The 23,056-nt window shown below is 35.8% G+C and overlaps 1 protein-coding gene across 4 annotated transcripts in view; it reads left to right on the forward strand.

The window, feature by feature from the left end:
* ROCK1 (Rho associated coiled-coil containing protein kinase 1) overlaps positions 1-23,056 on the forward strand; it is an 84,114-nt gene that overhangs the window by 39,652 nt on the left and 21,406 nt on the right. For all 4 annotated transcript variants that reach the window (XR_010999383.1, XR_010999382.1, XM_068191087.1 and 1 more), the window contains exons 6-23: positions 1,902-1,986; positions 3,598-3,742; positions 4,028-4,166; positions 4,550-4,641; positions 4,823-4,982; positions 7,385-7,451; positions 10,862-10,950; positions 12,546-12,594; positions 13,175-13,310; positions 13,679-13,770; positions 13,885-14,131; positions 15,415-15,521; positions 16,590-16,740; positions 17,612-17,772; positions 19,031-19,215; positions 19,937-20,006; positions 21,423-21,517; positions 22,803-22,968. Coding sequence is in view for 2 of the 4 variants with exons in the window: in XM_068191087.1 (XP_068047188.1) it covers positions 1,902-1,986; positions 3,598-3,742; positions 4,028-4,166; positions 4,550-4,641; positions 4,823-4,982; positions 7,385-7,451; positions 10,862-10,950; positions 12,546-12,594; positions 13,175-13,310; positions 13,679-13,770; positions 13,885-14,131; positions 15,415-15,521; positions 16,590-16,740; positions 17,612-17,772; positions 19,031-19,215; positions 19,937-20,006; positions 21,423-21,517; positions 22,803-22,968 (2,236 nt within the window). In the remaining 2 variants the exon portion in view is untranslated. The remainder of the gene's footprint in view (positions 1-1,901; positions 1,987-3,597; positions 3,743-4,027; positions 4,167-4,549; positions 4,642-4,822; positions 4,983-7,384; positions 7,452-10,861; positions 10,951-12,545; positions 12,595-13,174; positions 13,311-13,678; positions 13,771-13,884; positions 14,132-15,414; positions 15,522-16,589; positions 16,741-17,611; positions 17,773-19,030; positions 19,216-19,936; positions 20,007-21,422; positions 21,518-22,802; positions 22,969-23,056) is intronic.

A 23,056-nucleotide genomic window follows, 5' to 3' on the forward strand; every position in this document is an offset into this window, starting at 1 on the left:
TTGCAAGCTTTAGAAAGCAGGCATTAGAAGATGCCAGCAGCGCAGAGAGGTTTTTATCATGAAAATTTAGATTATTTTGACACCAGGAGATTTTTTGGAATTTGTTTCCCCCTGTAGTTAATCTGTTCAAGCCTGATGAATGAAAAGGGACTTATGAAAATATGGGCCTACTGCTTAATGGGTCAGAGACGGAGTGACAAAGGACATGGGAATGGCTGAGGCTGCTGCCTTTGCCCAGCCTTCACTGAAAAGGTCTGCTTTCAGGCCTCTCAGGTCCTGTGCCCAGTGGCAGAGCTTGGGGGAGGAAGGCATTGCTCTGGCAGAGGAAGATCAAACTGAGTCCCGGTTGTGCAAACTGATATGCACATGTCCATGGCACATGGTGGGACATGCCATGGGTGGTGAGGGAGCTGCCAAATAGCCTTATGATACTGCTCTCTATCACCTTGGAAGGTGTGTGGGAATTAGGAGATTCCTGATGACTGAAGGGAAACAATGGTACACCTGTCTCGCCCCAGGAAGGGCTGGGAGGAGAGAGAGGAGCTGAAGGCTAGCCAGCATAAGGGCAGTTGGATTAAATTGTGAGGAAACTATTTTCAAGCATGTGGATGGGATTGTGAGCAGCCTGCATGGATTTATGAAGGGTAATACATGCCTTCCCAAACCAATTACCTTCTGTGTTGAGATGGTGGGCTTCACTGATGAGGCAGAATATGTTTGTCTTGGCTTTAGCAAGGTTGTAGATATTGCTGGGTTAGAAAGGCACAGTTTGAATGGGTAGAACTGTCTAGATACTCCTTGTGAGTAGATTGTGCTGTCCAGCAACATCAGCTACCAACAGTTACCCAGAGGTTTGATGCCAGGATCAGCACTGTCTCCGTTCACAGCATGAACAGTGTTCAGGCAAGATAGCAAGCATTAGCCACCAGCTGTCCAGCAGGAGTTTATAAAAAAGGTAGACCAGGCTAGAAGCTGCATGGTGAAAAGATGAAAGGCAATGGATGACACAAATTGCAGCAGGGGAATATCTAGCTATTCTTCAGGAGTTGTTTTTTTCCCACTATGAGGGAGGTCAAGCAGTGCAAGAGAAAGGGTATGGATTCTTCATCCTCAAAAAAAGAAAACTTGCCTGGATTTGACCCTGAGTAACCTAATGTAACTTTGAAATTCAGTCTGACTTTGCAGCTATACTTTGATCAGATGGCTGACTGAGAGTCTTACAAAAATCCCTCCCAACCAAAATGATTCTGTGAATTTACTGGTACATTTGCACTACGTTTCATCTGACAGTTATGGCCAGAGTTCGCCTTTGAGGTCTCTAAAATGTGCTTTCTCCTGAAATTTTTGTTATGCTATCTTAGTAATTGTTTCTTACTGCTATTCTGCTTCAGTATGTTCAATGACATCAATGTGCTGCACTTTACCAGTTACTTTATGAAAATTTCTGTAGTGGAAGTATTTGGTGAGTGGTATAAGTTAATACTTCTCTCCAGCCATGGGAAAATATTTGTTCACAATAATAGAATTTTGAAAATGACATTCAGTTGTTCCCTTGAAATAGAGGCGGTACAGGAGAGAACCTATGTTTTCAATGCCTGTTTGAAATAATCAGTGAGTGTTTTTTAGGAACTTGAGGTTCAAGATTAATGTCCAGATCTATTAAATTTGGTGATTTAAGGCTGTATTCTCACATGTGTTCTAGTTTTTAAAAATGTTGCTGTTCAGCAGTCTCTGTTGGTCGCGAAAAGCAAAAAAAAAAAAGTGGAGGCAATAGTGGTGCATTAATGTTGCTGTTTTCCCATGAAATGTTGCATCTGAAAAGCAGTTGACTTCCATTGTTTTCATAAGTTAAATCTATTAAATTGCATTTTTACTTTTTAAAATATGTATTTTTCTTTCAGAGATGTGAAGCCTGATAATATGCTGCTAGATAAAGCTGGTCATTTAAAATTAGCAGATTTTGGTACTTGTATGAAGATGAACAAGGTAAACATATATTTGTAATTTCACTTTTCTGTTTGTGAAAGGAAAACATATTTAAAAGTGGAAAGAAAAAGTGCTGGAAAGTTTTAAGCAAGATGAGAAGAGTGTCAAGTTCCACTCTGTTCCCTTATTGTTCTTCATGGCCTAGTGAAAGGAACTAGATGATCTTGAAGGTTCCTTCTAACCCAGATCATTCTGTGATTCGTGCATCTTATTCAGTGACAATGTAAAGTGCAGAAATGGTTCTTCAAGTACTGTTTTTTAGAGAAACTTTCTGAAGTCAAGCCTTTGATTGTCTCTAGTTGCTCAGGGTTATTTCTTTTTGTCTTTTGGTATGAAAAGTTAGGGCAAAGAAATAAGATGATTTTTATGTAGTGTGCCAGAAATAAAAGAATAAAAACTGACATGCCGGTTGTTGAATACCAGTTTTACTTATTAGCCATTGCTAACATAGCTTGAGGACAAATCTGAAGGAAACGGGTGTCGTAGAATTATTTATTTTTTAAAAATGTATTCTGAAGTAATTTTTAAAAAATGTTTTGCAGCAGTATTCATGTACTGTGTAGCACTGCTGTTCCCTACGCAAAACTGACTGGTTTGTGTCAGCCTGTGCATATATTTGAGGAAAACATATTGTGGAAATCTGAAAAACGTGGCACTTTATAGAGTTGGTGTCATATGTACAATATGATCTCATCATATTCCAGGAGATTTGAATAAGTTACTGTACTTAGCTGCTGAATAAAAGGCACCAATGAAAACCAAGCACTGACTATGTGTAAAAATCCTAGTAGTCTTGAGCCTAGTCTTGGTTCCTCTAGTCTTTTGAAAGAGAAAGGTTATTCTCTAGAAGAAAAATTGCTCAGCATAGGAGTTTAATTTAGGATTTGCTTCATATGCAGCATTACATTAATATTTATTTTATTTGCTTAGAGATCTATTTTTATGCAACCTTTATACTGATCCATTTCTAGGAATGGCATAGGATTATTTCAGAAGTGCCTGAATGGCACTGGAAAAGGGTGTGTGGTTACACCTTCAGCATTCTGGATGACAGCTCCAGTGTGACTGATCTCAATTTCTTGGGGGTGTGAGGAACATCAAACATTCTTCTCATCTATTACCTGTTTTGAAGTCTCTCTACATAGATTTTCAAAGTCTTATCTACCTTTAGTCTTTCTAACATTCAGTATCTTGTGTTGAAGGCCAAAAACTTACAGTTCAGCTGTTCCTGTTATCAAAATCTCTGATGTTGACCCATTTATGCTAACAGAGGAGCTTTCACTGTTTACAGTACATCTGTCAGCAAATGACACATTTATACTGGCATGAGTGGCTGTGTGGTGTGTGCAGGACCTTAGATGCAATTCTGATTACTTCTTGGATACTAACTGAGGTTTTTAAAGCAACTTCCATTGTGTTTGACAGATCTAGTCCTTTGTTCTGGCTTTAGCAGCTTAGACTTCAAAAATACTTAAAAAACCCAATTTTAAAAGAATGTTGACAAAATTTGATGTGGATCTGTTGATGTTGCTTAGGCTGCATAAACTCATGGAACTTACTGGCAACTTTGGATCTTATATTTGGGCCTGGCTGTTTTCCTCTCTTTTGTAGGAAGGAATGGTACGATGTGACACGGCTGTGGGAACACCAGACTACATCTCTCCTGAAGTATTGAAGTCCCAGGGAGGGGATGGTTACTATGGGCGGGAATGTGACTGGTGGTCTGTTGGAGTCTTCTTGTATGAGATGCTTGTAGGTGAGTAGTAGGATCATCAGAATTGTCTGCACTACTTAACTAGACTCCCATGTTAAAATCACTCTTGTTTTTAACATTATTGCTCTTCTGGCATGAGCTGTGGTTTACAGATCCTGGCATTTACGGAGTGCATTTTAGAAAAATTCTGGCAGAGTTCTCAAACGTTTGTCTTTGCCTGTTGTTCACTTGGTTGCATACATTGTTGCATATGTAATTCAGATATTGCAAATCAAGTCTACAATAATTTTGATCTGTTTTTTAATGTTTGTGGTTCTGCTTTTTCAGGTGATACACCTTTTTATGCTGATTCTTTGGTTGGAACGTACAGTAAGATTATGAACCATAAGAACTCCCTTACTTTCCCTGATGACAGTGACATTTCTAAAGAGGCAAAAAACCTCATTTGTGCCTTTTTAACTGATAGGTAAGGTTTATATTTTAATCATAATGAAAATAAGCCTTTTTTAAGAGTATTTCTTGTCATTTTGGAAAAAAATAGTATTTGTTTTGTGTGCATTTTTAAACTGCTCAGAAGTGACATTCTTAGAGCCTGGGCATGAGTGCGGTGTAAAAACTTGGCAATTGCCTGAGCTGTCCATGACGGTGGAAACAGAAACAGCAGAGCTTCTTATAGACAAAGTTAAAACCAGACTGTGTTCTGAAATGTAGCTGCTGTGCTCATATAGAGATCTTCTTATGATAACATTTGAATTATTGTCTTTGTTGTTAGATTATGCTTTAAAATGAGTCTTTCCTTCAGAATAATTTATGGAATCTCATGTGTTTAACCAAAACACTCTTTAACAGGGAAGTGAGGCTAGGACGAAATGGTGTAGAAGAAATTAAACGTCACCTTTTCTTCAAAAATGATCAATGGGCGTGGGAAACACTCAGAGACAGTAAGTATAGTGCTTTTCTCAGAAATGGTGGTCTGGCTTACCTATGTATCATGTTAGCAAAGGACTGGTGTATTTTGCTTAAAGGAGTTTAAAGTTTTATTTACTCTGTAACAAGCAAAATTTTCTTAGTGACTTGAGTGGGATACTGATTATTATCATACTATTTTGCATTTTTTTGTAGCTGTAGCACCAGTTGTGCCTGACTTAAGTAGTGACATTGACACTAGTAATTTTGATGATCTGGAAGAAGACAAAGGAGAGGAAGAAACATTTCCCATACCAAAAGCATTTGTGGGCAACCAGCTTCCTTTTGTAGGATTTACGTACTACAGCAACCGTCGGTATGTGTGCAGTAAGCAAATTAATGGTGTATTCTTTGTTGGCACTGTTCCTGACTCTTACCAACCAATATTTAGGTTTAAGTCTATTCAGATACTTACTAATCATTCAGAATACTAAAAATTACACTCTTTTAATACTTTAACTATGATAACCAGTACTGCTAGACATCATTACCTTAAAATATCACATTGTGTTGTTGAGTGTCCTATTCTACATTGAGAAGATTTTATAATGATGCTGCAGAAGCTGAACAAGAAAATCCACTGTTGCCACTACCAGGCAGAGCTGCCTGCTGAGCACTGAATTGTGTGTAGAGTCATGAATCAGGGTTTGAAAGTCCATTTGTTTTACTGCATATTACTGTCCCTGAGCTGAAGTTTCCATACTTTACATCAGTGTTTTAGTGTGTGGTAAATTAAACCTTGACTTACTAGAAATAATTTCCTACTTGCATGCTTTCTGCTTCATAATTTTTCTTTTTTTTAAGTACACGTCCACGGACTGAATGAGATCTTGATGCTTCACAGCTTTCAGTATTGCTTAAAAGACTTTTAAATTACATCAGTTAAAGCTGTATTAATTCATGCTTTCAACAGTCATTATTATTGTAGATCCTATGGATAGCTACATCTACATTCAAAAATCTGAATAACTTCTTAATACTTGGAAAGCTGTTTTTAATTGTGGTGTCAGGCTTGAAATGGGCTAAAACTTCTAGTAGACCTGTCAGATAGAGACTTGTTAGTTTTAATAGCATTTCTGGATAGGAAAATCTTAAAGGAAATAAATCTGGTTTTCGTCCTTGCGTAGAAGAGGAAACACTTTTCCAAGCCTGTGGTGAAATTCTTTCCATCTCTGCAAAGAGTTGGATTTGTTGTTACCTTTTGCCATGGTAAGGTGTAGAAGGACTTGCAGGCTTTTTGTACACTTTGGGTAAGTTCAGCAGTTCAAGAGTTTCACCTATTGTTCTCACTTTAGTCTGTAACTGAAAAGTTTTCATTTTTGCCTTGCAGGAATATTTTGGAATATATTGTCAAGAAGTAGCATATTAGGAGTAGGCTAATTACAGAATTTCTTCTTTCCCTATCTTTCTTTTTTGGGGACAGTATCAGGAATTTAGAGAGCTAAGTGGCTGTGTTCTTGCTGTCATTGAAGAGTTCTGCTGCTCTCTGCTACTATTGTAACTTTGTCGGCTTATTAGAACTGTGATGCTGGCCTAGAACTGAGTTTTGTCCTGCAATATTCTGCTGGTGTGATTGTCTTGAAAAATCTGAAATGACTATTCATGCTTGCTAAGCCTGTAATCCTAACTTTTGTTTTCTTTTTGTACTGAAAATAGTTAAAGCATTAAAAGAAAAGTCTGTATCTAGACATGTTAACACAGATTTTGGTATAGCAGCTGAGAACACTTTGTAGCCCTATCTGGCTTGTGAGTTCTCTTCCAGATTTGATGGAGCTGGTGCTGGGCCTGTCTCAATATCACATTCTAACTGCTCAACAACCTGGTGTGTAAGATATGGTGGCTTCTTGTACTCCAAACAGCAAGCTTGTTTCCATAAGAAACGGTTTCATATCCACTTTGTCATGTGATTGTCTGAAATCTGGATTGATGCTTAATTTGACCATGGTTTGGAGATGCCTTTGATTTTACTGTCCTTGATCCTTTGGAGAGGTTTTTTATATCTGGAAATATCCATGTGAAACAAAAAGGATGTGTCCCATCTTTCTCAGTTCATGTGTTGGAGTTATTTCTCACGTAATCTGATGCACTTAATAGATGCTTTATGTCTCTTTAGATCAGTTATCAGGCCAAGAATATCACATCAAATACCAAAGGAATTTGAAAACAGTAATTTGTATTTATTTACCTGACTCTCCAGAATCATCACAACTAGAAATTTATGGTATTTTTAGAAAACATTTACGTAAAATAAGAACACTGGCTTCAGGGCAAACTTTTTGTGTGTGGAACTCTTAGTAACTTTGTTGAAAGTTACACAATCTCTGCAGACTTTGCTTCATTACTTCTACTTGCTGCTTAAGTGCCTGAGTAAATATTTATGGGATGGAAGCCAATGAGAGTGTTGTAACTAAGGAAAGCAAAGGGTTTTTTTTAATGGTTATTAAAAAAAAAAAGAAAAGTGGTTGTATTGTATTTGGCAGAAATCCTTTTTTTTTTTTGTGGAGGCCTTCTATTGCAGCTTGTACTTTAACCTTTCAATAAATTGAATTTTTCAATTAAATTTGCTTAAATCTGATTAGATTGTTATTTCATTATCCACATTTTGGAGCAATAAATCTGGGAGTTATATTTTAGGATGTCTGTATTATCTTAACCTTTTTTTCATAATCTTGCCTTTAAACAACTCTTCAAATATAACTTTTTAAAAATGTTTTGCAGGTATTTAGGTGTCCCTGCAGAAAATTCCAATGACAACAGAACAGGCTCCAGTGTGGACAAAAGTGTGGTATGTCTTCATCTATATTGTGTCCTAATAAAGAGTCTACTGCATATATAGGCATAAACTGTTTGAGTTAGAAATGTCTCAAATTATCTTAGTGTTTTAAAGTCAATGAAATCAATGCATGATTTTTAGCTCTTTAGTATGACCTTCCTAATAAAGTTATTGGAAAAGCAGAATTTCACTTCTTAATATTACATTGGTTTCCTGAATTGAATGCAATAGCCAAAACTTTTTGTGGAATAGGATTCACAGTTTTTATCTTTAGAAATATCAAAGTGCTTGTGCAGGGTTTTTAGAGTTCCTTACTGATCTTGGGTAGATTTGCGGCAACCATGGAGTCTGGACTTCCAGTGGACTCAGTGGAAGGTGGAAGACAGTGTACCAAGCTTGGGCATTCTGCTCCTTCACAGGCCTTCCCCACAAGCTGTTGGGAGATGGGGCACTGATCTGCATTTCTAGAGCAGTTCACCTAGCAAGAAATGCTCAGTTCTTCCCAAGAATCTTGCAGTTCTTCCCAAGAATCTTAGCAGTGAGGTTTCCAGGAAGGTATGCTAAGGTGTTTGAGGCTTGGTTGAGTGCTTGGATTTTATATAAATTCTGATGTAAATCAAGCTATTCCCTGAAAATTATTTGATATTTTACAAATCACATTCTTTCCAGAAGAAAACATGGTCAAAAATTGATAATTAACTCTAAAAGAAATCTTGGCCTTGACTATGATTTACTGTGTTAGTATTTTGTTCTGTTTTCTGTTGAGAGTAGAAAATATACTAATCTGTGTTCCCTTTTCTCTTAAACTAGCAATAAAAAGGTTTAATAACACATGGCACTATCCAGAGAAAATTTGTGCAGGGCAGGGGAACTGGTTATATCCTTTATTGGGCAACTGAATTTAATCATTGAAATGTGTTGATTTTTTACATATATTGATTTATTTTATATACTTTCTTTTCCTTATAAGCAATTGACTGTTGATACAGTAAAATTTAAAAACAAAGCCAGACTTTCCAATATTTGAAAGTACTTAAAACTGTGTGCTGCCTTTTGGTTGGCTTTGAAGAGAGTTACTGAATGGATTTGGCATGCTCAGTGGAATACTACTCAGTGTGTAGTTAAAGAATCCTCAGTAGTCCTGTCCATATTGTCAGACATACTGGAATGTCTTTTGATTTTAGCACTATTGGGAGGTGAAGGTCTGGAAGCATTTGAGTGATAGAGGAAGGTTTAAATCAATGTTAAGTCTTTATTACAAGGTATTTTTCCCCCACAGTTCTTTCTCAGCTGTTTTTCTTTCATTACATGCTGCAATGAAAATGGTAATGTTGACACATGGTTAGAAAATTAATTTGTTCCGGAAATAAAACACAAGATGTTTCCTGGTGTCTCTTGCATTTTGATGTCTGCGTTTTGAATGTTTTTGGGGAAAGACATGAGTTCCCCAAATTTCCAAGAAATTAGTTGTTTTGCAAGTGTGTAAAACTTAACAGAATTAGGCCATGATGTTGTGCAAAGATAGAATTCAATGTCCTTTTACTGAATATCAAACCTCTTTGAAGACCTGATTGCTTAGTTTGGTTTAGTGCTGCCATAATCGCCTGTAAACAGTTTAGATTTTAAGAAGAAGGAGATTAACAGATTATTTTTCACTGGATCTTAGGTTTTCTTCATTGCTCAGAGTACAGAACGAGACTCACTATGCTGTAGTGAGTAAGAAAAAAAAAAGTCTGACAGTTCCAGAGGGATTTTTCTTTATTTCTCTGTTGCAGGCTTTTCTGTTGACCTTTCCTCCCCTGCTTCCTACTCAAAATGGAAACCAAGAGCAAACTAAAAGTTAAAGGCGTGCTTTTATACTGAGTTAATTGTAACTCAGGATTTTCTTGAGGTATTCTTTAGTCTATTGATAGCAGATTGTGCAGAACTTAGTCCGGAAGCCTGTTGTCTCTACTGATATAATTAGACTGCTCAGCGAGCTCAGATGAGTCCCCTGGGGTACAGCCTGATGTGAGAACATGCAGAGACAGAGAGACACAAGAGGATGCGATAGCAGTCCAAGCTAGTAGGAGTCAGTACAGAAATGCCTCAGTTGCCAGATGTCTTTTTTAGACCTGTTTCTCATCTATCCCATTTAGTTCCTCTGTGCACCCTGTCTGGAAGGGCTATAACATGAGTAAAAGGAAATGGAAGAGCAATCACATTGAACCTTTGTTATATTCTGTTTTGGGGCATTTGCTGTGGTACTTTCTTATTACAGTGAGAGCCTTTAAATAGTCTTGCTTCTTGCTTTATTTCTCAGTTCATACCAAGGAGATAAATGCGTTGTGTACTGGTCCTTCCTTTGTCCTAAAAGTTTAGGTTTAGAAGCTATCCCTTGTTTTTAACTACAAGCATTGTCTGATCCACATAGTGTTATGTTCTGTCACACCAATAATTTGTTTTCCAGAGCTGCTCTGTTAAGTGCTGAAATGTCTAATTTTTGGAACTTCTTTGAGATTTTGGAGTTAAAACAGGAAACAAGAAAGAAAAACATCAGAACCACTTGAATATGTTGCTTTGAACAGAGTCTAGATTAGGAATCTAGTGCTTCTTTATGCAGTTCCAGGAGTGTTGAGGGAAATGTGTAAAAACTAAATAGGCTGAAATCTTTACAATATCAGTGGAAAGGTTTATTATGAATCAACATGAGGTTGACTTGATTAGCTCCTTCAAAGCTGACACCATCATGTTAAATGAGGATTTTGATGTTGGAATGGCATTATTATGCCTAGATATTAGATAGAAGGTGGTAGATGTTTTGAGACTATATGAAAGGAACGAATTTCTGAGTTTATCCTGCTGGCAAACAGTACATGCCATGCAGTATTGTGCCGTATTAACATCTGAAGTTTGTTACTATCTTTCAAACCTTGGTACAGTTCTAGCTGTAAAAATGATCTCTAACTAAAGAGATGGTGAGAGCACTTTCTCCTCATTGCCAGTAACTGACTGGCCTGGTTCTGCTTCCTGAATTTGTTGGGAGCTTTAAGATAGATTCCAGAATACACGTGGTGGTTCATGCTAGAAGAAATTTTCAGATTTACTAAAGTGCTTTCTTACGTTTTTGCAGTAATATCTTTAGGCAGGTACGGAAAATATGTAAAACAAGGAGGATTTGATTCAGCTTAGCCCTGTGAATTTTGAAGATACCTAAAATTTCATGTGCATACAAATGAAAAAAACTGTCTTCTGTAATTAAATGGGGGGGGGGGGGCAGGGAGGAAGGGACATGTATCACATTTCAATAAGGTAAAATGTCTTAGTTTGGTAGAAGAAAGTAAGCTGTGATACAGTGTAAGCAGAACTGAATATTATGAAATACTTTTTTAAAGTTTCTAAATTTAATGCATGTTCTTTCATGTACAAATATATATTTAAAGCTGGAAAATATGCAGAAGATGATCTATGAGTTAGAAGAACAGCTACATAATGAAATGCAGTTGAAAGATGAAATGGAGCAAAAGTGCAGGTGAGACTTTGAACTTCAATTGTTTACATAATTTAAGTATATCTAACACTTCAGTTCTGTGGTACTGCTTTAGGGATTACCAGGATAACACTAAGAATGGTGTTGTAGTTCTCCAAGGGAGTTCCAGGGACAGGTTTAAGTAATTCTAAAATTTTCTTTAGTATGTTATAAAGATTTTCTTTTCATTGACAGTCGTGTAACACATGTTCTTTCTGAACACTTAAGTGTTTGAGTTCATCTGATATCTCTGTATTCAGATGTTTTATTGGACTGAGGTACACACTCACCATGCTGATTTTTTTGAAAATGTGAGATTCTGTATATATGGCATATATTGGATTATTAAAATTAATTAGGTGTTTTCTAAATACAGAGTACTTGTGGGAATACCACTTTTTTTTTTTTTTTCTATGGCTGACATATAAGTACAACAATTTGCTTTCTGAAGTTCCCTTTCTACCATGCTGAAGTAGCAGCTGTGTGAGAATCGGTGTTTTTCTTGCAGTCACACTTACGAACAAACAGTTGAGATTCTTCTTTTCTGATAATCAGACATTTTTACTGAGAGTCATGCAAACTAAATTCCCCTTCAGTTAGCTTCTCCTTTTGAAGTCTTTTCCTGAAGAATTAAATAATCCCAGGAGGCAGCACTAGGTATATGATACAGAAAGATTTTAGACTTGTGAATTAGAACCATAGTGTGTGGCTGTACAAGCTCCTTAGGTGCAAACTGGTAACTAAGAAATGGTCTAGTGGGAATTTAGGCTGTGTGACACAAGGTCACTGTTGGCACATTCTGATTGCTCTCCACAAGCAGGATGTACATTCTTGAAGGATATTCAGTAGCTGTCTTCCTGCAGTACTGCTGAAGTTGTCAGAGCACAACTGTGTCTTCTGGTATGTCATGCCATTCACTGCAGAGTTAGTAGATAGGAGATACTCCTAACTATTGCAACTGCCTCTTTTTGTACTTGCCAGGCAGCCTTGTCTGGGTCCTCTTTGTTGGCTCTTTGAAGAGGGATGGCTGCCTACAGAAATACAATGTCAGTGTTACTGCCAGTTAAATGACGTTTTACTGTGCGTTTTGCCGCACTCTCTCTGTAGTTCAATCTTTTAATACATTGCTTCAACAGAGAGAATTTCAAATAATATTATTCTTATGCCTTTTTCTGTAGTAGGGAGCTGTCCACTGTGGAATTAATGAACTATTTTAGATATTTGGAGGTCATAACTAGAGGAAGTTTTAGCAGTTTACCCAGTGTATTCTAATCTTGAGGATAGCCTGTTGTGTACATACACTGTTTTTTGCAGATTAAGGGATAAAATGTGGCACCTAAAGTTTCACATATTTAATCTGTAACAAAGCTGATAAATACTTAGGGATATATTTTACAAATTATTTGCAATGATTGATTGTCTTCTTCAGCTTTAAATGTTCATTACAAAATAATATTAGTCAAAATATTAACATTCTGTTCCTTACAAAATAACATTAGTCAAAATATTAACATTCACTTTAGTAATAGTCACAAATAATTTCACTAGAAAAACAGTATGTATAATGTATCTGTTAAATGATCTTGTTTTATTTTTAGATCTTCTAACATAAAGCTAGACAAGATAATGAAAGAACTGGATGAAGAGGTAATATTTTTCCTCCCTGAAGATGTCTCAATTGGGTAAAGAGTGCAGTTAGGAATAGTACTTTCATGATTCTAAGATATTTTTTCTGTGACTAAAAAAAATTATTCTGTGTTCAAGTTTGAAGCCTAACAATCATGTTTCAATACATAACATTGGGAGATTACATTTTTATTTGTAGCCATTTACAAAAACTTTTCTTTCTGTTAGTCATGCTGATTTCTGTTTACTCTGCTAAATATTTTACTTAGTCTTGCTTGTTGCAAGTTTTCTGGAGTTTATCAAAGTCAATTACTACAAAAATGTAGATGATTTTCCATTGAGTACTTCTCTTGTCTCTTGATAATCATTTTAGTAGTTACTTTAGATATAATTGCACTAACAACAATTTTTCTAGTAATTCTATAAATTGGTCATGTAGAAGTTAAAAAAGCTGTCTTTTCTGAAAACCTTTTCAAGGAAGCCAGAAATTCATTCATTTGAAACAATGCATCAATTTCCTTGTTTAATTAGTTGCAGAGATACTGGTTTAACAATCATTCCTTAAAATGTAAGTATAAAATACCAATTCTTTGAATTTTAGGGAAATCAAAGGAAGAACTTGGAAACAACAGTGTCTCAGATTGAGAAGGAAAAGATGGTATTACAACATAAGATAAATGAGTACCAAAGAAAATTTGAACAAGAGAATGAAAAAAGACGCAATGTGGAAAATGAAGGTATGCAATATTGTCCAAACGTTGACACTGAGGAGGTATATGATGTGTTTTGGGGAGTAATGTAGTGCTATGTAACTTTAAAGTTTGAAAAGGGAGCTTTTCAAATAATGAACACAGATTTTGAGTTCATTTTTGTCTGAACACAATTTTTTTGTTCTTATTTTCAAATTCTATTCTCTGCCACGCTGTGCTGTGTTGTTGGTCTGCAAACATAAAAATTGACATAAAAATATATATTAGAAGCAAAAACTCAACAAAAGACTTATCAATGCAAAACAATATTTCGGAGCATGTTTGTGTAAAAAAACCAAGAATAAAACTCTAAGGGTTTTTTAGTATGCTGTATTAATGGTGCAATTTCTCTTCAGTGTCCACACTAAAAGATCAGATGGAAGACTTGAAAAAAATCAGCCAGCATTCACAAATTTCAAATGAGAAGATAACACAGTTACAAAAACAAGTATGTTGTTTGTGTTCCTTGTCTTCATTATATCTTCGATTTGAGCATTGAAATGTAGCAAAACTGGTTCCATAATCTTTATATTTGAGAATCTTGTCTGGTTTATTTTAACAGCTAGAAGAAGCAAATGATTTGCTGAGGACAGAGTCTGACACAGCTGCAAGACTGAGAAAGGGTAACACAGAAATGAGCAAGTCATTAAGTCAGGTAGAATCACTGAATAGAGAACTGCAGGAAAGGTGCAGAGTTCTGGAAAGCACAAAACTGCAAGTGGAGAAAGATTATTACCAACTACAAGCAGCTTTGGAGTCAGAACGAAGGGACAGAAGTCACGGATCTGAAATGATTGGAGAATTACAGGGTAATTATTCTGAATTTATAGTTTACAAAAAGAAGTTGTGGTAACCCTACTTTAGTGAAGTAGAGTTTGGTAATGGGAGGAAAGCCAACCTGCAGACAAAGCATGACTGAACAATTTATGAAGATTGGATCTGGCTTCCTGATCACGTTGAGCAGCTCTTGGGAGAGAGAGAATATCAAATTCAAGGAGTGTCAAACACTGATTGTGAGTCTGGGGCTCCACTGACTGACTAAAAGTGTGAGTAGAGTGGTGTGAAAATATGAAGAGCTGACACAGTGCTAGAGAAGATGCAGCACTGTCTTACTGCCTTGTGCAGTAGCCAAGTTGGTATATCCTGCACTTGCTCTTCTTTCATTTGTGGAAAAGGATATTTTTTTGTTAAATTTCATTTTTTACACTAAGGGTGGTAAGAGCCTGGGACAGGTTGCCCAGAGAAACTGTTGTTGCCTTGTCCCTGGAAGTGTTTCAGGCTAGATTGGATGGGGCTTTGAGCAACAGGGTCTAGTGAGAGATGTCCCTGCATGTGACAGGGAGATTGGACTAGATGATTTTCAGAGGTCTCTTGCAAACCATGTGATTCTACTTAGTATTTCATATAAACTTTTATGCCACACAAGGGTAGATGCTGTGGGGTTTGAGGAATAGTTACTTCTTCCATGTCATAGCACTGAAAATCATAGGATGTTTTTGGTTGGAAAAGACCTCTAAGATCATTGAGGCCAACTATTAACCCAGAACTGTCAAATCCACCCCTAAACCACATCCCTAAGTGGTTTACATTTACACATCTTTTGAGCACTTTCAGGGGTGGTGATTCCACACCTTCCATGGGGAGCCTGTTTCAGTGCCTGACTTCCCCATGGTTGGAGTCACACTTAGGTGAATACATGTTGTGTTTGTACCCAGAAATCTGTTTGAGATTGATGTTCTGTGTAATGTGCCTTATCTACCCACTAATGGAGTTAGCATCACTTATAGGTGCTTGTTCCATAACATAGCAGAACTTGGGTTTATGAAAGAAATGTTGAATATTAGATAATGGAAGTGACGGAAGGCAGGAACCATTTTTGTTTGATTATTTTTTGTGAATTGCTACTGATGCCATGCATAAAGAGTGTCTAAAAATGTCAGTTTGCTCTACAAAGTAGGCCTGACAATTTGCAGGCCTGAAAATTTTGAAGTATTTGAAATATTTTATGGGCCCAGAAATCAATAAAAGTTGCAAAGACAATTGATCTAAGTAAAGTGACTAATATTGAGTGATACTTAATTTTTTGTGACAGTTCGGATTACAGCTTTACAAGAAGAAGTAAAAAACATTAAAAACAATCTTGAAAGAGTGGAAGCAGAAAGAAAACAAGCACAGGATATGCTTAATCATTCAGAAAAGGTATGGTGAAATGATGTTGAGGCTGATGCTCTTTGTCAGCTTTTGACTATATTTTCAAATATTATTGATGTTTCCAAGTCCAGAGTTATTGCTCTAAATCAGGCTTGCGTTTAAATTATGAACTAATTACTGCTAATTTACAATCTCATCAGGATGGTCTTCCAAGTCCTCAGGTAGTTCTTACTTGTAGCATTGTGCATGAAAATTGTGTTTGTCATTCATTATCATGGATTCAAGGATCCAGTCCTACTGCCAGTAGCAAGGAATGTTTTTCTTCCTGCCTAACTATGACTGCAAAACCTTGCCTCTGAAAATCTTTAACTTTTTAAAGGTCTGATTTTTTTTCTCTTTACTTGATTTTAATTTGACTGGATCAGTGCCAGGCAGGCTTTTTATCAACTTAGATGCTGAATTTTTTTCTGTCCTTCCTTCTGAATGTTCCTCTAACATCTCTGATGCCTTCCATATGATGGAAAACCAAATTAATAGTAAAAGGAAATCCTGCACCCTTTCTCCAGACAGACTGCAGAGTTAACTTTGTCTAGTGAGGTTAGGTAAAGACTTGCTGTGCTGTGTGTTCTATGCAAATAAACCAGAGATATGACAGCCTGTGAGGGAAGGGGACAAGCGATTCTAAGTTGTTATGTGAAGCAGCCATTCAAAGGCCAATGCTTGTCTCTCAAAGCACATCTCCAGTGCTTGTTTGGTGAATTACTGTTAATGCCTGGCAATCCTAGCAATGAAATAACCCAAATCCATCCAGGTAACAATAATTCTGATTCCTTTGTGCTCTAGGATGTCTGTTCTTTAGTTGTATGTTTCCAGTTTAGGTGACTACTGATTATACAAATGGAGAAGTTTCCATTTTCTTACAAATTTATAGACTACTGAAAAAAAATTAATGAGATTTTTTCCAGAGCACTGAGTACAGTTTTGGTCTGTTACTGTTCTTTGCTAAGTGTGGAAAATAGCATGCATATGATAACAGAAATTTAATACTAAAAAAGGGAATAAAAATGTGATTCCTCAGGTATTATAGAAATCTGATCACTTTTTCCTTATCTTTAGGAAAAGAATAATTTAGAGATAGATTTGAACTACAAGCTGAAATCCTTACAAGACCGGTTAGAACAGGAAGTCAATGAGCACAAAGTGACTAAAGCACGGTTAACTGACAAACACCAGTCCATAGAGGAGGCAAGATCAGTTGCGATGTGTGGTAAGTGTTTCCTGCAAGTTTGAGGTAAATACGTAATAAAACATGTTCTGATTATGATATTTTAATGCACATTGTCTTACACCGTAGTACTCTTGCACAAGTGTTTGATCCCTTCTTTAAACAAAATGTGTATTAAAATCTTAAAACATGAAAACTACACGTTTTAAATTATTTTCCCTAGCATGCTATTGCGTAAGAATTGTATTGTTTCTTCATATTTTGGATACCTTACTTCAAAGCCTTCCTTGGCTTCTAAAATGGTATTGAATCTTGAAATTCTGTCTACTGCTAGACAGAATTGAAAGAATGCATTATCAAGAGAGACGTCTTAGAGCATTCATTCCTGTGTAACTGCATTAAAAATACCAGTGTTGTATTAGGCTTGTCTAAAGTGAAGTGAGAAGTTTCTTTTATAGATGTATATCCATGAACCAAAGGTGTGTCTTGATTTTGTAATTGAATATGTGAAGTTTTCTCTGTGAAGGTCATCAGTACCTAAATGTGGCTTTTAGAGTTAACAATAATGGTAGCATTTTTTCTTTTGCTACTTTCCATTCATGGAAAGGAAACTTTGCCTTACGTCAAAATGGTTACTTCAAGAATCTGTGCTTTTTCTTTCTTTCACTATTTATCTTGCAGTTGTCATGATAATATTCCAGTGCTTTGAATGCAGATTGGAATTATTTTTATTTTTTAGTGTTTCTTGTAATAATGCCAGGATCTTTCTTCTTTCATCAAATGGCAGAAAAGCTTAGATAGCTGAACAAAAAGGTCTGAAAATATTAGGATATTTATGACTGTTTTTACAAAAGTATGCTTGCAGATGATATGTAATAGTTTTTGTTGTTTTTCTTTCCTTAATCTTTTTTAGAAATGGAAAAAAAGATAAGGGAAGAACGGGCAGCAAGAGAAAAGGCAGAAAATCGAATAGTTCAAGCTGAAAAACAGTGTTCCATGTTGGACTTCGACCTGAAGCAATCTCAGCAGAAACTGGAACATCTTCTTCAGCAAAAGGAGAGACTGGAAGATGAAGTAAGTAAAAGGTTAATCGCTAATAGTTTTCTATATAAATAAGAAATTTGAGTTGAACTGAGAAATAGAAAATTTAATTCATTTATACTGAGCTCCTTATATAATAGAACTCTCAGTAGAATTGAGGATAGTTGTTGGCCTAAGTAGGTTTAGGTAATTTCTGCTTGTTTCATAACTCTAGCAGGTCTTCCATATTTGAACTTCAATTCAATATAACAATTTTTTGGGTGTTTTTTCTTTTTCTAAAGAAAAAAATTGCTTGTGAATTTGAATGTGCAATCTGATTGATGTGGATGATTTACAGGTCTGAGTTTGTGTTGTCTGGTTTTCATTCTTTCCTTTTGTTCAAGGAAATGCAGTTAGACTACTGAGTGTGAAAACTAGGTACTAAGAATAATAGCTTCATCCTTACATTTTCTTTACAGGATAGTGGGAATGAAGTTTATAACACCTTTCTTAGGGGTCACAACTCATGTAAATTAGTTTTTATGTACTTGGTGAGCTGCATTTTTTCTCTAGGTTGAGGGATTTTTAAGGCCTGAAATCCACGGAGCGGTTTGCAGACAATTTAGGTTCCTTCAGTGTGGCAAGCACATTTCTCTCTCTCTCAGGATTTTACATAGAGGTGCACAGAAAGAAAGAGAAAACAATTTCTCTTTCTGCTCCTTGTTTTTCCTATGTTTGGAGAATTGTTTCCCTGGGGTGATTGCTTGATTGGATTCTGGTGAGGATTGTTTGAGCCTGATGGTCAATCAGATCCACCTGTGTCTGGACTCTCAAGAGAAGGTCACAAGTTGTTAGTAGTTAGATATGGTAGTTAGAAAAGTAGGTATGCAGTTTTAGTATCTTCCTTTATATAGCGTATTAATGTATTATAGCATAGTTATAATAAAGAAATCATTCAGCCTTCTGAACTGGAGTCAGACATCATTATTTCTTCCCACTGGGTTTGCCTGCATTTTACAATACTTCAGTTGTTGTCTTTCAGGTAAGTTAAATCAGAGACTTTGAAATAAACTAAAAATGAAAAAGCTTTATCATCCTGCAGCATCACTGCCATAGGGTCTAAGGGCAGCAGCTTTGTGTGAGATTATTGCACTGAAGTGTTTGGAGATTCAGGAATACTTTGACATATGGTACATGGTGTAGCATCTAGTCAGTGGTGTTTAATATAAAATAATCCATATGTGAAACCTCTTCAGCCACATGCAACTGGTTATTTAGCAAAGGCTCCTAAATTGAAATATTTCTCATTTAGGTAAGGAATCTGACACTTAAGCTAGAACAAGAGACGAACAAGCGAATAATGGCACAGAATGAATTAAAGGCACAAGCTTTTGAAGCTGATAACTTGAAGGGTTCTGAGAAGCAGCTGAAACAGGAAATCAATACCTTGTTGGAAGCAAAGAGATTACTGGAATTTGAGTTGGCTCAACTTGCAAAGTAAGTAAAAACCTGAAGTAAAATGGAAAAAATTGCTTAATTATACTTGTAGTATTTTGCCTGTTGCTGCTAGTGAATAAATTTCTCTGGAGCGTAGGCATTTTTTCCTAAACTGAAAGAGTATTTTTAGCTGCATGTTATGATTCCTATGTAGCTGCATGTTATGATTTCTATGTAGCCTTCAGTGTTGGAATATTTTTGTTATGAGCTACAATTCAGAGCAGTTCTTGGCTCGCCATTCTATGTTAAGGCACACACACACATATACGTGTGTGTATGTATATGTATATATTCCTCTTTTATTTGAATTACTTTTTTATGGATTGACTCTGATGCTACTTACTAAATCATATGGGACTTGTAGTACCTGGGAATCAATAGTTCCCTTTCATTGCCTGATTCATTTGCTTGATGTTTCTCTATCTTAAAATGAAGACATTTTTCATTAATTAGAATTCTATCATATATTCTTTCAGCTGGCTTAATATTTCTCCATTTAGAGTACTTCTTGGCTTCTAAATTACATACTGAAAGGGTGACTGTTTTAGAATAAGAGCTGTATTAAATCAGAATTCTAGGATACAGCAAACTGTTGCTCTTTGTGAAGTAATATATGTGCAAATGGAAGATCATTGTTGAGTACTGTTCTGGTTAGAAATTGTCTTTGTCTTTTGTTAGTAGCTGACTTTTCAATGTTTTCCTTTTTTTTATTCCTTCAAAGACAGTACAGAGGAAATGAAGGTCAGATGCGTGAGCTTCAGGATCAGCTTGAAGCTGAGCAGTATTTTTCGGTAAGACTTATAAGGAATTGTCTGTAAGGAGTTTTGACATAAGATCATTTAACATGAATAGTTGAAACTAAAATTGTTCGAATGTAAGTAACAGCCTTGCATAAATCAGCAATTCAGAAAATCCTGCTTGAAATACAAACAAGGAACAAAATATCAGAGAACATTGGATGGTGTATCTAAAATGTTGTTTTGTTGTTTGTCAAAACTGACATTATGTTGAGTAATTCTTACCTGAATTATTCATCAGAGTTGTTCCTATCCTGAGGTTGGAAAGGGATATTTTTCTGATACAATTGCAAACTTTGTAGAGAGTTCAAAATCTCCAAACTTACTGGAAAATAGCTCATGCTATTGATCTACCATACATACATTTAAGAACCATAGACTCAGTAGCATTCTGCATGTATTCCTTATTCTAAAAAGCTACCTTCTCTGCACCTGAATCTCTGAAGAACCTTATTGGGTACTCCAGGTAGCCAAAATGTGTATTTCATAGATGCAGTTTGATCTATTTAATCTCTGTGAAAAGAAACAATAGGATGAAATTCTCTGTAACACCTGAAATTCAAATACATTTATGAATATGAACAGACTCATTTAACTTTGGGAAATACTTTTAAATTTGGTATTTCCTGGGAGAGGCAATAAAAAACTTGTTTACTAAACTGCATATGATTATCATTTCATTATCTCTTACAGGGGCTTTTTCTGCATTTCTCTATGACATACTGCTAATAAGAAGATGTAGAGCATTGTATTTCTCAGTTTCTTCATTTTTCACTACTTTGTAGTTTAAATAAGACATTCATAATTCAGTCTGCATATTTAGCAAAAGTAGTTTACTGTAGAAGATAAAATTTTAACTTTCAGAACTACAGGTGGTAGTAATAATAACAATATAGTTCTAAAAACCAGAAGTAATTCACAGAAGTAAATAATTTACATAAATCAGTCCTCAGCTGAATCACTTACTAAGTTGGTACAGGAAAAACTTAAAATTCTAAGAGAAGAGGTAAATGGACACAAAGAGAATGCAACAGGTGAAAGCACAGAATGCTGTTAGGCTTGTTGGATGAACATTTTGAGACAAGTGATGCTTCAAGATGCAGTTTTGTCCTGTTGTGTCCAGGAGACCTGCTGTGTCACAGTGCCTTCTGTCTCTTCTGCAGCATGTGTATTTGTGCAGTTATGTAGGAAAACACACAAGGAAATTGAAAACTAATTTGGTCATATCAGTTCCCTGCCCAACAGAAACTGTAAAGAAGCATCTGGGAGAGGAAGGAAGGAGGAAATTTCACTAATGACAGTGTTGGCATGTGTTGGAGTTTGACAAATTCAAACTAAGTAGTCTGAAAACAAGGAAGAATTTCAGTATTCAATTTGAATAATGATTCTTTTTAATGCTTTCTTTTACAGACACTTTACAAAACTCAGGTTAAGGAACTGAAAGAGGAAATTGATGAAAGGAATAAAGAAACGCAAAGAAAAATGCAGGAGTTGCAAAATGAAAAGTATGCCCATTATGTTTCATACATACACCTAAGTTTTTCCTTGTAATACTGTCTCACTCATGTATACTTTGAATCAGATCTAAGATGTTTTAATTCCTTTAGAAACAGGCCTCAAAAGTGTTCCGTAGCATCTTGTAAGTGGCAAATACATAGGATGTTACCTATACTGACTCACAAAGCCAAATATGGTTATTAATATTTGCCTTGGACATTATCATGCCTGTAAGAAGAATAGTGACTTCTCTGAAAATTTAGTAAGAGTCAAAAATTTTGAAAAACATTCACATTCGTGGTTTTCATCTCACTATCCAGCTTTTAAAATTGGATTATATTATCCTGATAATTCCTTAATATATTTCTATAGTCAGTAAAATAATTTGAGAAAAAGGTAAGGAAGTCTTTGAAATTTAGTATATTTCTGATTACAGCCAAACTAGTTATTATTAACAATCATTAATCGTGATGTACTACTTTGTAAGCTATCAAATAAGAAAAAAATGTTAAGCTTGTTTTTCCAATTTCTTTATTTAATATTCTGAAGAAGGAGACTGTAGCCTTATGCATGAAGTACAGTTTCTTCTAAAGTCTGTATCTCTTGTTCTGCTTGAGCATCAACATTGGAAAACAGTCTGAAGGGCAGAGGTTATGTACAGTGTTAGTTATGTGCAGCATTTTGGTAGGCTAATACAGGGAGAAAGAAAAGATGTTGTGCCAATAAATATGGTGTAGGAGGAAAATATATGCGTCTCTGCAAAGTTGTTCATGAGTAGTAACCAACATAAAGAAATGGGGAGGGAGGAGAAGGTAGGCAAGACTTCCCGTATTCTTCTTGGGGTTATTTATTTCTTTTCTTACTTCTTTTTATAGATGCTTTGTATTCTATTCCCTCACTATTCTCTGCAATCTTATGTTCATACTAAATGTTTCTCACTTGGATATAACTATGGAATTGTGATAATGGGCAAATGTGGCTTAAGTATTTTTTGATGGACCATTCCGTACATATAATTTAGTTTTATTTTCTGTTCCTCAAAGGCAGGAGAATATGTCTTGATGTTTCATGGATGATTGAAATGTTAGTGAAAATCGTAGTAAGCTTGCTGCTGTAGCTTGTGTGGAGCATCAGAAGATACAAGTGTACAGAATGCAGTTTTGTAACTCTTGTTTTTCCTAAGAAGCTAAAATAATGACCATTAGCTGAGTGGTATAATTTGGGTTTGATACTCATCCTGAAAATTTGGAATGTTTTGCATAGAAAAAGCAAGTCTTAATGTCCTTTTTACAGAGAAACACTTGCTACCCAGTTGGATTTAGCTGAAACCAAAGCTGAGTCGGAACGGTTGGCACGGGCACTCGCTGAAGAACAGTATTATGAACTGAATCAGGAAAGCAAAAAAGCTGCATCAAGGCACAGACAAGAACTGACTGATAAGGACATCATCATAAGAAGGGTAAATTAACTATTATCCATACCTGCATAAATCTCTTCCAACTGGAAACCAAATTTCATGGTTTTAATTAATGAAGTCCTGTTGTGAT

Source organism: Anomalospiza imberbis, chromosome 1 (genome assembly GCF_031753505.1).
Source record: "Anomalospiza imberbis isolate Cuckoo-Finch-1a 21T00152 chromosome 1, ASM3175350v1, whole genome shotgun sequence".
Lineage (NCBI taxonomy): Eukaryota > Metazoa > Chordata > Aves > Passeriformes > Viduidae > Anomalospiza > Anomalospiza imberbis.